Genomic DNA, 13,475 nt, shown 5'->3' on the forward strand with positions numbered 1-13,475 from the left:
TGTATTTAAACTTTTGATCCACTAGGAGACACCAGAGAGCTTACTTAGGTGAAAGTGCATTTTGAATGCAGATAATGCATGGAAGCTCCTGCATGCTTGGCTATTCTTATTCTCCTTCCCATCTCTGCTGTCACCAGCTCTACTTCGTTTCAGCTGCAGAGCTAATTTTACGAGTCCAGGTCAGTTCTCCAGCACTGCACCCCACCATGAATCTGTAACACAAACTGCTGAAAGCTGCACTGCTCACGTTCTGCTACAGCCTCTGTCAGCATTTTAGAAGCAATCAGGTACCATTTGTATCATTTCTATGACATAAGCTAGAATTCTGCCGTCTTCCTAAAACGTGTTTTTTGTGAATATCTTCCTTTTTATTGGTAAACATTAAGAAAAAACAAATCTGACTCTAGAAGGGCTCATACTTATAGTTGAATATAAACCATAACATCAATGTATGTACATTATAAGGACCTCACTTACACTGTAGCTCTTACCTATTACTTTACTTGTCTTAATCTGGAAGAAAACACTCTAATGTGTTTTTATCCCCACTTCGTCCGACATAATCCTGGTCTGTAAAATGAGTGAAGCAGACTCAGTTTGTGGTTCCTAGCAGACCTCCATCTCCATCTTTTACGATATCATACAAAGGCTTATTTATTTCAGTAATCCATCTTAAAAAGAAAACACAAAGAGATATGTGCTTATTTCTGTTCATTCTGATTAGTATGCCTTAATGCTAAATAAAAAACCCAAAATTCTGTTTATCAAAAGACTTGATTATTTTACAGTCATTTAAAAAGGTGTTGATAAAGAAAAATATACGAAGCTTAATATTCAAAGCATGCTTTATCCAGGCATATTACTAGTAGGTTTAGTGGTAGGAAAAACAGAGGTGGCCTACGGTGCTCAAGCATCAGAGAGAACCGCAAATTTTCCAGAATTAGCTATGATTTGGGGTATCAGCAAGGTTTGACACCTGCTCACAATTTAATGACCATATTGACTGTGTCACATTAGTCTAACCTGTTAAATGACAAACCAGAGACAACAATGCAAACAAGCAGAAGGCAGCTATTGAAGCAACCTTGGGCTGCCAAATGTCTTAGTAGACCTAATTGCTGCCATGCCACACTGCACTGATGCAGTAATTCATGAAGAAACAGTCCGTATTAGGTATTGAGTGCATACAGGGTTCAGTTTGTGCAAATACTTTTAGATAAGCAGATAATTTTATGATAAGAATTCTTTTTAACGGCTATTATATAATGTTCTAATTTTTTGGGTTTTCTTTAGTTGTTTCATCAAAATACTATCTTCATCCAAATGAACAGAAATAAACATTTGAAACACATCAAATTTGTAGTGAATCTGTATATTTTATACATTTTCTTCAAAATAATTACTGAAATAAATGTATTTTTCAATTATATTCCAATTTATATAAATTCATATATATTGATGTAGTGACGAATCTTCAGTGGTAGTCAGAGTTGCGATAATACAAAAAAATAATCACATGTCTAACTTTTTGTTCGTTGCATTATCATTCAAAATGAATTGTTTGCAGACCGGTCATCGTCTATTTGATTGGGTTTCGATAACTGTAAGTATGACAATGTTAACAACAAGATCTTCATCCACCATTTATGTCACCGTCATGGCGCCAACAAAGAAATTGTAAAGCGGTGCTGTTTTAGTCTTACCTTCTTGTTATAATGCGGTCGGGTCCCATTGTCGGCTCCCATTGCTCATATACAGGGACCCTGGTATAAGCATTTTTTTTCTGTAAACAATGTGCCGCGGTGTGACTAATCCCTGTAATTAGTATTGTAATCAAACTTTCTGGATTTGTCACTGGCACCGCATGAGGTGGAAGGAGACGGGACTGGTAGCTGGGCTTCTGGGTCGCTGCATGGGCCAGCGGGGCCCTTTGTTTTTTCAAATGTCCTACAAAACACTGCGTGGTTGCTCTATGGAAAACTTTGAGGGACATAAAATAGAAAAAACTTGTTTCTTCTACATAACAATAATGAAGCCGATCTTTATTTGTGCTTTTCTCAAATAGTGCAGAATAAATGTATAAATATATGATCTTAATAATAATAATTGAACTTTATTGATCTCACAATGGAGAAATTCACTTCTGCATCTTAACCCATCCCCTTGGGGAGCAGTGGGCTGCCACTGTGTGGCACCTGGGGGTTAAGGGTCTTGCTCAGGGACCCAGAATGGCAGCTTGTAGGAGTTGAACTCAGAACCTCTGGGACCGAAGCTCTGTGCTCTAACCACTAGGCCACCACCCCCCCCCCCTTTAGATCTTATAACTATAAGTAAAGCTAGACATCATGATTTATTTCATGTTTGTTAAAGGATGATGATAAAGGGGAAAAGTTACCTCCAGAAACGTTCAGTACTGTGTTTGGAGCTTCCAGCAGTGTTGCTAAGTCCGCTCATTACCAGCGACTTTGGGTACAGACTGATTGACTGCTGTTTGTTAGCAGTTAGCAGCTAGCATTAGCTTCCTCAAATTTCCTCATTTATCATTATTTTTCATCTCAGCTGTTAAGATAAACTGATAGAACACACAACCTGAGTATTTTAGTTTTTCTGTATCAACTTTTCAGTTGATAAAATAGTGAAAAACTCGAAAAGGTCCCATAAGTACCTCTAAAGGGTTAAAAGTTACAGTACTGTTTGTTTTTGTTGGTCTGAAACGTTTGAAGTTGAATTGCTTAATATGGCAATAATCTGTTTTAAGGGGCATCAATCTTGCTTTCTTGTATTAAAATTTCTCTCTGTTACTCCAAGCTTTGCTTGCAATGACTTCTGTTTGAACCCATGAAGGCACACTTACAAATGACATAAAACTTGCAAATCTTACCAGCAATACGGTGAGCAACCAGGCCTTCCAAATTTAGAGTCTCTTCCTCTGCATCTTGCTCTCTTGGCAAGGGAGAAGAAGACAAATCCTTGGGTTGGGGTGTGAGGGCAGGAAGAGGTGAAGAAGAGGTGCTGTATCCTTGGTAAGGAGATTGCCCATGTGAGTCTGGGGAGTGTGAAACTCTGCTTGTTGAGTTTGTCAGTTTCTGGGGAGACTGCTGGCTAAGATTAGCAGAAGTATCAATGGGGTAGTGGTGGGTTGCTTGACATGTGTGGAGGTAGGGCTCAGGAGTGTGTGTTGGGGTGGTGTTCTGGTATTGGTAGCTAGAATTGGACCTTTGGGGGGAGCATGTTGGAGACTCTGTGACAGGACTCTGGTTTGGCACTGGAACCCTCCCAGCTGTCCGTAGTGGCTGATGATAGGTATTGTTCACTGATCCAGAGTTGTAGCCATGGATGGCAGAATCCCCTTGGTAGGATGGCCTAGCCAGGGTCTGGGAAAAGGGTATTTGGGATGAACTGAGGGTGTTATCTCCAGGAGGTGCACTGTGCGACTTAGACATGTGTGAGTTAATTGGATCTAAATCAAGCATCAGCATGTTTAGTGCTTCTATGGACTGCTCAATGTCTCGCTGTGAGGCTGAGGTTGGGAAATGAGGCAGGCTGTGGGTCGACTGAGGAGGAGGCCCAAAGGGATCATCTGGAAGACTATGCTGGTGCCAGTGGTTAAGACCTCTTTGAACTGCTTCTCGACTGCTGGTGCTCCTCTCAGGGGCCTTGGGCATTATTTTAGGGTTGGTCTCAGGGCTACTGGGTGGCTGATTACCGAAGGACTGGGAACGGTACATCCCTCCTCCATTTTGGTAGTTGTTGTATCCCCCCTGGGGTGAAGGTGAGTCTACGGACCTTTCCTGCATTGCTGTAGGAGTTCGCACTCCATGCACAGGCATTTCGTTCAGCTGTTCCCCAAGAACGTTTCTCTCAAGATATAGGCCGTCGTTCTGGCCACTAACTGGTGTTTGTGATTGGTAGTAGAGGCTAGCTGGTGTTGCCTGACCCTCTAATGATGAGAGGGTACCCAAACTATCCACACTATTGCCCTCTTGGCTATTAGGAAGCTCGTCATCAAGGATATCGGTTTCACGCTCCTCTGTTGATGGTGCCCCAAGAAGCCTGGTATGGGCCCCGTTGACATGCACCTGTGCTGGAACAAGGTGGCGAACCCCTCCCCCTGGACTGGTAGATGTGGACAGATAAGCCTGTCGCTGATTTGGTGGCTCAAGGCCGCTTAAAAGCTGGTTTAATTCTCGTTTCTCATGTGGGCTAAGTGTTGGGTGGGCTGTTGTTGGGTTGTTGTGACCTGCAGCTGTGTGCAGGGAATGGCTGTGCTCATCAGTGCGATCAGTCTTGACAGATGCGGTAGAGTTGCCTGAGTCACTGCTCACAGAAAGTGTATGATCTACAGCAGGGAGGGAAGTGTGTCCTGCCACAGGAAGGGACTGCTCAGTCTTTTGAAGATGATGGTTAGATTGCTGCAATGAACTCTCTGTATTTGTCAAGGGGTTTTCACGGACTGGAAGGCCATTGATGGTAACAACTCCCTCCAAAGAGTCTTTCTTTCGGACCCGGGCATAAAGACTTCCATCAAGTGGACCTTGAGTATGACCAACATCTGAAAGAACCAATACATAAGATTTAATCATACATAAAGTAGATGTCAACGACAACAACTACAGCCATATACATGAGGTGTTACAATTGTTCATACCAGAAGCATAGTTACCCCCCCTTTGTATCCCACTTTTACAAACCAAAGGTTCTGCATGCATTCTCTCTACTAGCAACACAACCCCTTTAGCACTATTAATAGCCAATTCGTAAGGGTAAATCTCTTGTCATGTTGTGTCAACACCACCCATAGAGGCCAACATGAAACAGTAAGAGTCCTGCCCTACAAATGGAAACAATTTATACAGTTTCAGATTGAATGTCTACAAATAGACTTGGAGAGGAGAAGGAATAATTTTTAGGTTGATTTCTGGTTGCTAAAATACATGCTAACAGATATGTATTGAGCTAGCTTTTACTTCAGAAAATAAAATTCAGATTAAATACATTCTATTTTAGTGGTAACATCAGAAACCCTATTCCTATAATTAAGTATAAAACCAACAGTGGCTTCCTTTTTCCAGGATGCATTTTCAAAGTGACACAGACAATATGTATGACATTGACTGGCTCATATATGGGATGTTACCCCATATGATTGAGCGACTCCACCGAGGCCAGATGGTGGATCACTCTGACTGCAGTTATTTCAAAACCCATGTCAACAACAAACCCTCTGGTGCAGCAAAAAGAATGAGAGGGCATGAAAGTAGGCAATAAATGTTCCTATGGTTGCTTTAAATGTTAACTCATTATATAAGTAGTAAATGTTGGATTCAATTACATTTTCTTTGGAATAGTAAGATTTGGTTCACCACATTATGCACTAATAAAAACCAGAACAAAGAATCTTCATCATAAAAAGAACTAAATTTGGATTATAGCATATATAAATTGCAATAATGATTCCTCATAGTAATAAATTCAATAGAAACATCCGTCTTACCTGTACTAAGTGAACTTGTAGGTCACTGTATAATAAATATGTTTTAAAAATGTCCTCATCTTGAAGCAGACTGAACATTAGTCTATTCGGTTATGGTACATTCTCTCTCCGTTCTTTCTGAGTCACTTCCTACCAACATCTAACATGTGCTCTCCAAGAGAGAGGTGGGACTCTCTGAAGCTGCCAAGAGGGGTGAGCTGGCACTTGCTGATGATTTCTTACTGTTCTCGGCAGAAGGGGAGGGGACTCCAACATCGTAACCACATCCAGCAATACCCAGCTGTCCAGAGAGATATGCTGGTATGGACAAACTACAACTCCCACACCAGCGCCATTGGGGGTTCCCTTTACCACATGTCAATAAAAGCTAATTAATTTGGCACTTGCCTTTTTTCTTTACCTCCAATATATGGAAATTGAAGTTTGATACTTTGTACAATTTAGGTATAAGAACTATTTCCCATTAGTTGACTTCTTAGTCTGACTGTCTCCAGCTCATTCTGACCTTTAGCAGAAGAGGCCATGTCCTTGTTCTTGCTTGTAAAAAGAGCTTTAATAGCTTTTAAGCTTTAAGAGCTCAGTCTAAAGAGAGACAGATGGGAAAAGAAATTCACTAAATTGCAGTGTGCTAATCTGTTAAGTAGAATTGGTGCAGTGAAATCCTATTGATTATTTTCCCTGATAGCTATATATTTTCAAAATTAAAGTAAAAAAGGGTAAGAAGCTGTCGTTATTTATCTGGTTTATCTCCTCTGAAAAGCTTAGTTTGTTTATCAATTTAGCCTTAAGCATGATAAAATCTCTACATTGTGTTATAAAATAAATGTATATATAGTTATATGGGGTGGGGGTGGGATTAGAGAGGGCCTGGCTTGGTTTGTAGGCCATCGCCCCTGGTTCCTGGGGGGCCTGTGCCCAGGCTCTCTTCTGCTGCCCTCTGGGTGGATGCATGGAGTCCCTGTTTTAGGCCGCCTGGCCTCTGTGCCCCCTCTGGGACTGCTTGTTTCCTGGGTTTTGGGAACCTCTCTGCTTGGTTCTGATCCCTGGAGGGGGATGATGGTGGCTTTCTACACCTATTACTAAACACAATCCATGCCTACACCACATATTTTGCTGGTTAATGCACACACATGCACTCATAATACAGTAGCTGTGTTGACCTGTAGTTCTCTCCATAAGTACGAAACGTTCAATTCAACTTCAATTCAATTTTAAATATATAGTTCCAATTCATGATACATGTCATCTCAAAGCACTTTCCAAAGTCAAATTCAATCAGATAATACATATGTTTTGTTCCATATGCTTGCTGTTGGTGCCGTTGCTGTCTGTTTTTTTTGTTTGTTTTTGAATGGCTGATCTTTAGGGTCAATAGACACATCATTTAACCAATAGAGCTACACTGGTATAAATATTTTTGGTGAGAATATTCTGGCAATAAAGAAACTCCAGGTTGCTTTGACTATCTTGGGATGAATTTACCTCAGTTTAGTTCAGTCAAACTGAAATTGATGCAGTTGACATTATTTGGGTAAATTCATGCTGAACTTATTTACACTTAAGGCAAGGCTCAGATCGTATTCAACTGGTGCAGTCAAGTTACTCAGTGTTTTATTATGAACTGAGAAACATAATGTTATTAGTGAACAAATTAAATAACAATTAAAAATATTTATTTACTTTTCTAGAAATTTCTTAGCTGCAGCTGCTGGCCACTTTTAGATGTCTGCATTATACCAAAATCTCTAATTTGAATAGTTTTGTTTGGTAGGAATCAAAGGGATGAGCTATTTGAACAGAAACCTATAGTTTCCAAAACATTTTTAAATGTGGCATTAAATCCTGAAAGCACTCCTGCCACCTATTTTATGTAATGATCAAGATCATGAATGACATAAACAAGCGGCAAACAACCATTAGGATAGGACAAATACCTTTCCTCTGCTGTCAGTACATAGCTGCTTCCCAGCTCAAATTAGATCAGTTGACTCACAGAAGCTCTGCCAGCAATACATGTTTCCCTTTATAGTGAATGAGTGTAACATCTACAACATCTTTGTGTTTCAGAGGACAGCGCTACATGTACCAGTGTTCATTTAAAATTCAGAACAATTCAAGCCAGTTGAGTTCAAATTAAGACATTTTTCATTCTCACACACACCCATCAGTATTTAAAGTACATAGTGAGGACCGTGCCTTGACTTCCATTCATTTTCAAGTCTTGCTATGGCTTAACCCCAACTAACCAGTATATATCTAATCCTAACCCTAAACCTGATTGACCTAATTGACACCCAACCACTAGCTTCCCAAAAAAGTGACAAAAAGTCTCTTCACTTTATATCAAAGTCCTTACTTTACAAGTAAAGTGTGCAAAACATTTTCTCACTCAGCTGCAAGTACACACACACACACACACACACACACACACACCTGTGTGATTCTACATTCTTTCATGTGACAGGTGCTTTCCTTTCTTGTGCAATAGTTATTTATCATACTGTGACATGTTCACAAACTCCCAACGTGGTTGCATAAGTGTGTTTTTCATAACCTGAGGGGCCATTAAAAAATTGTTTTAACATTAGTAGTCAATGTTTTATAGCAAACAGGCCATGTTCTACTGATACCTCAAAGTTTTTTAAAGACTGGTAACTTTAAGATTTTTGATACACTTAGGCCAAAAGTGCCTTTACAGGAAGACAGATGCATATAAAAAAATAAACACATGTAACATTTTTGCTGAGATAAAATGGGCCCACGTGGTAGATCTAAATCCCAGCTAGGTAAATAAGCTATACTTATTTTATTGGATGCGGTTTTTGATTTCATGTTTGCATGCATGCTAATAAAATATCCGAACACCCACATAATATCCATAATATCAGTGGTTCTGCAAAGATCTCTAAAAATTGATCCAGAAACAATTTAAGATCAAACTTTAATAAGGAAGAGAAATGGATTCTCAAATCATTGATTACTTTAGAGATATTAAAATAATTACTTTTTCTGTTTTGGTCATACTAATACTGAAGGTCCAAAATAAATGTATTTTCTCCCATTGCTCTCTTGGGAAAAACTTTATCCTACAAAAAAAAAAATAAGAATTAAAAATAATAAATTTTTAATTCTTAATGTCATATTTAATATCTTGCAGCAGTTTGCAGCAAACTGTTCACCAACAAATACACATGGAGACACTGTCTGGGAACGTCTGAATATCTCGCAGCAGGATATTACATTCACTGTGACAGCTTTCATACAACTGTGACACACCAGCACAGGAACATGGGGTGGGCTTCAAATTTTGAGTTTCTGAGAAATATTCCAGATGACTGATTTAAATGTGATGCTTAAACTGATGTTGCTGATCTGACTTAAACCTAAAAGAAGGATCTGCAAAAAAATGACCAATAATCTCTCAATCTTCATTTTTATTGGCCGAGCAAGAAAGAGAAGCATTCCTGTGGCAGATGAGATGACAGCCCATTGGTGAAAAAGCTGTCTTGGTTGCTATATCAGTGACTGGCACAAGGACAACTTTTGCGGTTTTATATATGTCTTGTCTGCCTCCCGGCATATCTGTCACAGTCCAGCTGTCAGGGTATGAGGTGACGTGACGCAACTATGTCCAAGTCCGTCTCTGAGATTCCTCTCAGGATGATGTCACCCATCCACCCGTCCGTCTGTCTGTCTGTCTGTCTGTCACCTAAGTGGCTGTCATAAAACCTTATCTGTCTGACTGTCTGTTAGTAATTTTCACACCACTTCTTTCTTTTAATAGCAACAATGCTGTGGAGTCGAGAAAATTATGAGATCCAACAGAGGTGGATCTCATAATTTTGCCCTTGTAGGTCTTGCTGGCCCCTGAGTGAAGGGATTTCTTTTCACAATGCGTCGGTCCATCCGTTCATTCTTCTTTCACTTACAACGGTCACTGGTCATAACATCACACTGCATTTGTCAGCTGTCTACCTACATGGCGCGCTGTTGTCCACAGCTTTCTGGAGGCTTTGAAGAACCAAATTTACCTCGAAGAAACATACATCTGTTGCCCACTTTAGGTATAGTATCTCAACACCAATTTGAAAAAAAATAATAAAAATACAGGTTACATCCAAAATCAGAGCTGCCTTCAGGTACAAATTTGATTCTTTAAACACAATCTGAAATTAAATTTTAAACCAAACATTTTATATTTGAAGGTCAAAAATGACAACCTCGGGTAAATTTGCCTATGTATACCTGAGAGCAATTTAAAACAACTGATTTCATTCGTACTTTAAACTGTACATTTAACTCCACAAGTTTTGCCTGACAGCTATAGTTTCCCATTGAGCAATACAGTCTATACATAGACTTCATTTAGACATGACTCATTGTTTTGACTGTATGCAGCTCTGATTTGGACCCTTGAATTTGTGTCTAAATTTAGACATAATTTAAGCACTTTAACCCTTTCACCTTCATTTTACACAGGCCACTGAAAGTGTTTTGTGTTAGAAGCCTTGCCATAGTTTCATATTTTCTTGCAATGCAACGATCCCACTGGAAAATGTTAGGAAATTGACAAAATCACTGGTAAATAAGATAAAATGAAACTAAAGTGTTTTTGTAATGCTTTTAGAGGTTAATCACGTTCATCAATATATGTGTACTGTAGTGTAGTTTCAGGAATAGCAGGTGGTTACCCTGGTTCCAGCTTCCATTGCAAAAAAGTCTCCCGATTGCAATATCTTCATTAGATCCAGATTGAAGGCAACATCAAATAGGCAGATCACAGTAATGTTATATTGACTTGTTTTTTTGAGTGTGTGTGTGTGTGTGTGTGTGTGTGTGTGTGTGTGTGTGTGTGTGTGTGAGGGGGCGGGGTTGTAAGGACAGTTTTTCTTAATTTTACTAGTGAAGTGAGGACTTTTTAGGGTTAGGTTTAAGCCAAAGAAAGGCTTGAAAATGAATGGAAGTCAATGAAAGTCAAAGCACCGTTCTCACTTTGTATTTTAAACAAGGATATGTGTGTGTATGTGTGTGGAGACGGGTGAGCTTACCTGTAGAAATAAATGTGTTGATGATGATATGAGTTTGTAACCTGGAGGTGTGTTTGTAAGTGTGGTGAGAACGGTAGAAAGCCTGGCATCCACAGCACCAAGGAACAACAAACAGCAGGTGGACTTGGCCCCAGAAGGCCATAGATGCCCCATGCTGCCAAACAAAAAGCATCACCCAAAGAGCTATATGTCCTACACAGAGGTAGGTTGCCAGCATGGCACATGAGCATCAGCCCCCAGAACAAAGAGGCACAGAGTGAGACCTAGACACAGGGTACCTCAACCCAGCCACACCGTCACCCCCCGGCCAGTCAGGCCAAGCCCATGGTTGTAGGGTACTGTAGTTTTTGGCTATATTTTTTTTCTTTGAGTCTTTTTCTCTTACACTGTCCTTGTTGCCCCCCTCCATGGTTGACATCAGTTTGTACATAACACCTTGACAAAAAAAATCAAGGGTTGGATGTCAAGGGAGGATTTATATGTATAAAGCTTCCCTTGGTAAAGCAAATATGTTTGACATCACTACCGCAGCCAGAACACCATTCTGCTTGCTGTATATGACAACAACAAAAAAAAAAAAAAACAGATTTGTATTAATTTGGTATTGTGAGGCCTGTTTCTGTAACAAATTCCCCAGGAAACTTGTACAAGTACAAGCATTATTAAGTTTTTGGAATACTTGAATATTTTAAATCAAAATCTGGTGGCTGTTACCAGGAAACTGAATGCTGCAAAAAGAAAATATTTTAATTTCAAACAGTTTTACCAGGTGGAACATATTGGTGGGCTTTACATTCCTATATGATTCCAACAATGACAATTAGCTTTATTCTATCCCTGCTAATACACATTTACATTTTGGCTGCTGAAAGACTAGATCTAATGTAACTGCTTTATAAGCCAAGGCATGTTAAGGCAGAAAAAATGCTTAGTTGTTACAGTAAAAATGTCTTCTAAGTTTCTCCAATAAAACTATCATGTTTGCATATGGTGGAGAATACATGAAGTGTATCTTATATTTTACAGTTCTCGTTGAGCAGTGTGTTTTTCTGGCTGGACAGCAATTCCTTGAACGTGATATAATCTGAAATTAGGTATATAAGGAGGTCTTACTACCTTATAGCAATTGTTACCTACTTTAGCTAAAATGGCTTCAGTGGGATGCTTCTTGTAGACACCTACCAGTCATTGACAGAAGTCTGAGGGAAGTTTGCCCCGCCCCTCCCTTTTAACAGTGAGATGTTTGAGGGAGTTATTTCAGATACACCCCACAGCATCTCAATGAGATAAAGATGTGAGCCAGATTTATGGCCAGTTCTTGGTGGATTTACTGGTACATTTTTGGGTTATTGTTAATGTTGCAAGTACCATGTTGTGCTTAAACTTTCATTTTTTATAGATGGTCTCACATTCTCAAGACTCTCTGATACATGGTAGAATTTCTAGTCTCCTGGCCAAGTTGTGCTGCAGTAAAGCATTTGCAAACCATGATATTTCATTACTCATGCCTTGCAGTAGGAGCGTGGTACTTTTCTTGTAATTGTGTATGTTTTATGCCAAACATGTCCATGTTTTTGGTGTTAAAATAATTAAAATAATTTATTGTTCCTGAAGTTATGGTCATTGTCAACCTTCTCACTATTAAGTTTTGTCTAACTATCATGTTTTTCTTTGAGAGCAAGGGTTTCCTCCTTGCACACCTCCTATGAAAGGTAAAGCTGGTCATGAACTTTCATACCAACAGTAGAAAGAGCACAGAGAGTCCTATTTTGCCATCTGACTGTATACCAGAAAATATGTTGAAGTGCTGTAGTGCTTCTTATCTTTAAAAATTGCATTAACTAAATCTCAGTCTAGTTATAAAAAAACATGCATTTCAATATAGTTTCATGAAAAGGACAGAAAGAGAGGAAGCAAGACAGTACACAGGCATGCTGACATACAGTAACAAAACGGAAGCATTTGGAGGGGGTTGGCGGGGCTTCTAGGAGTAAGACATTAACCTGCAATTTTTATGGATAACTAAAGACTATAAATGTTCCTGCAGTCGACTCAATCGTACCACTACATTTAGCATTTTTTCCCCCATTATTCAATAAAATCCAAAATCTCCCAGTCCTCCATTCCCACAGCCCTAGGTCTCTGCAGTGCACATGTACTTACCAATCAGCAAGCCTAATAGTTTTGGCGAACCCAAATTGCAGCCTGCTCATAAAATGTTCCACACTCAAATTGCTTGCTCCATGACTCATTTGGTACCATATAGGCGCCAAACACAGGATGCAGCATTGCCAAGGAAACACAATAAACAGACAAACAGGCTCCAGTCTGTTCAGAAAGTGAAACTCCTAACAGTTTAAAGAAAGTATCTTCTATACAGAATACAAAGTAATCTAACTTTTACATTTTTTTTTACATTTGTACACTGAAAGCAAACAATTAAATAAAAGATATGAGTTAACTTACACTCACCTATTAGTGTAACAGTGATTGTTCAGCTCCACTTCATTATTCTTTTATGTCTTATTTATTAGACGGTATCTCCGAACTTCAATGTATCGTAAAATACGTCCTCACATAAAACATGAAAATTTGAAATAGCCTGCTCTTTTTCCCCTCGCAGCCTCGCTGTCCCTCGTCTCTCACTATTCGTCTCTGTCTCTGTGCAGCTATTCGAGACATGTTTGAGGGCTCAGCCCCAGCCAAATATGGGCAGAGGGCGGTAAACAAGGAGCACAGCCTCCCTGCACCATCACTGATTTACTGCACACACACACACACACCACACACACACACAATCAAAGTGTATATTTCTGCCCTTATTCAGACTTTGTATTGACTTCCATTACTTTTAGTAATTTAACTTATACCTAAGCCTGACCATTACCAGTAGATTCCTAATCTCAACCTTAACCTACACATAATTCACACCA

General features: G+C 39.5%; 1 protein-coding gene across 10 annotated transcripts in view; it reads right to left on the minus strand.

Annotated features, from left to right (window-relative positions):
- The window catches only part of tns1a (tensin 1a), a 158,025-nt gene that overhangs the window by 27,598 nt on the left and 116,952 nt on the right, over positions 1 to 13,475 (minus strand). For all 10 annotated transcript variants that reach the window (XM_036128465.1, XM_036128468.1, XM_036128467.1 and 7 more), the window contains one exon: positions 2,882 to 4,552. In XM_036128465.1, the coding sequence (XP_035984358.1) occupies positions 2,882 to 4,552 (1,671 nt within the window). The remainder of the gene's footprint in view (positions 1 to 2,881; positions 4,553 to 13,475) is intronic.

The sequence above is a fragment of the Fundulus heteroclitus genome, chromosome 24 (genome assembly GCF_011125445.2).
Source record: "Fundulus heteroclitus isolate FHET01 chromosome 24, MU-UCD_Fhet_4.1, whole genome shotgun sequence".
Taxonomy (NCBI): Eukaryota; Metazoa; Chordata; class Actinopteri; order Cyprinodontiformes; family Fundulidae; genus Fundulus; species Fundulus heteroclitus.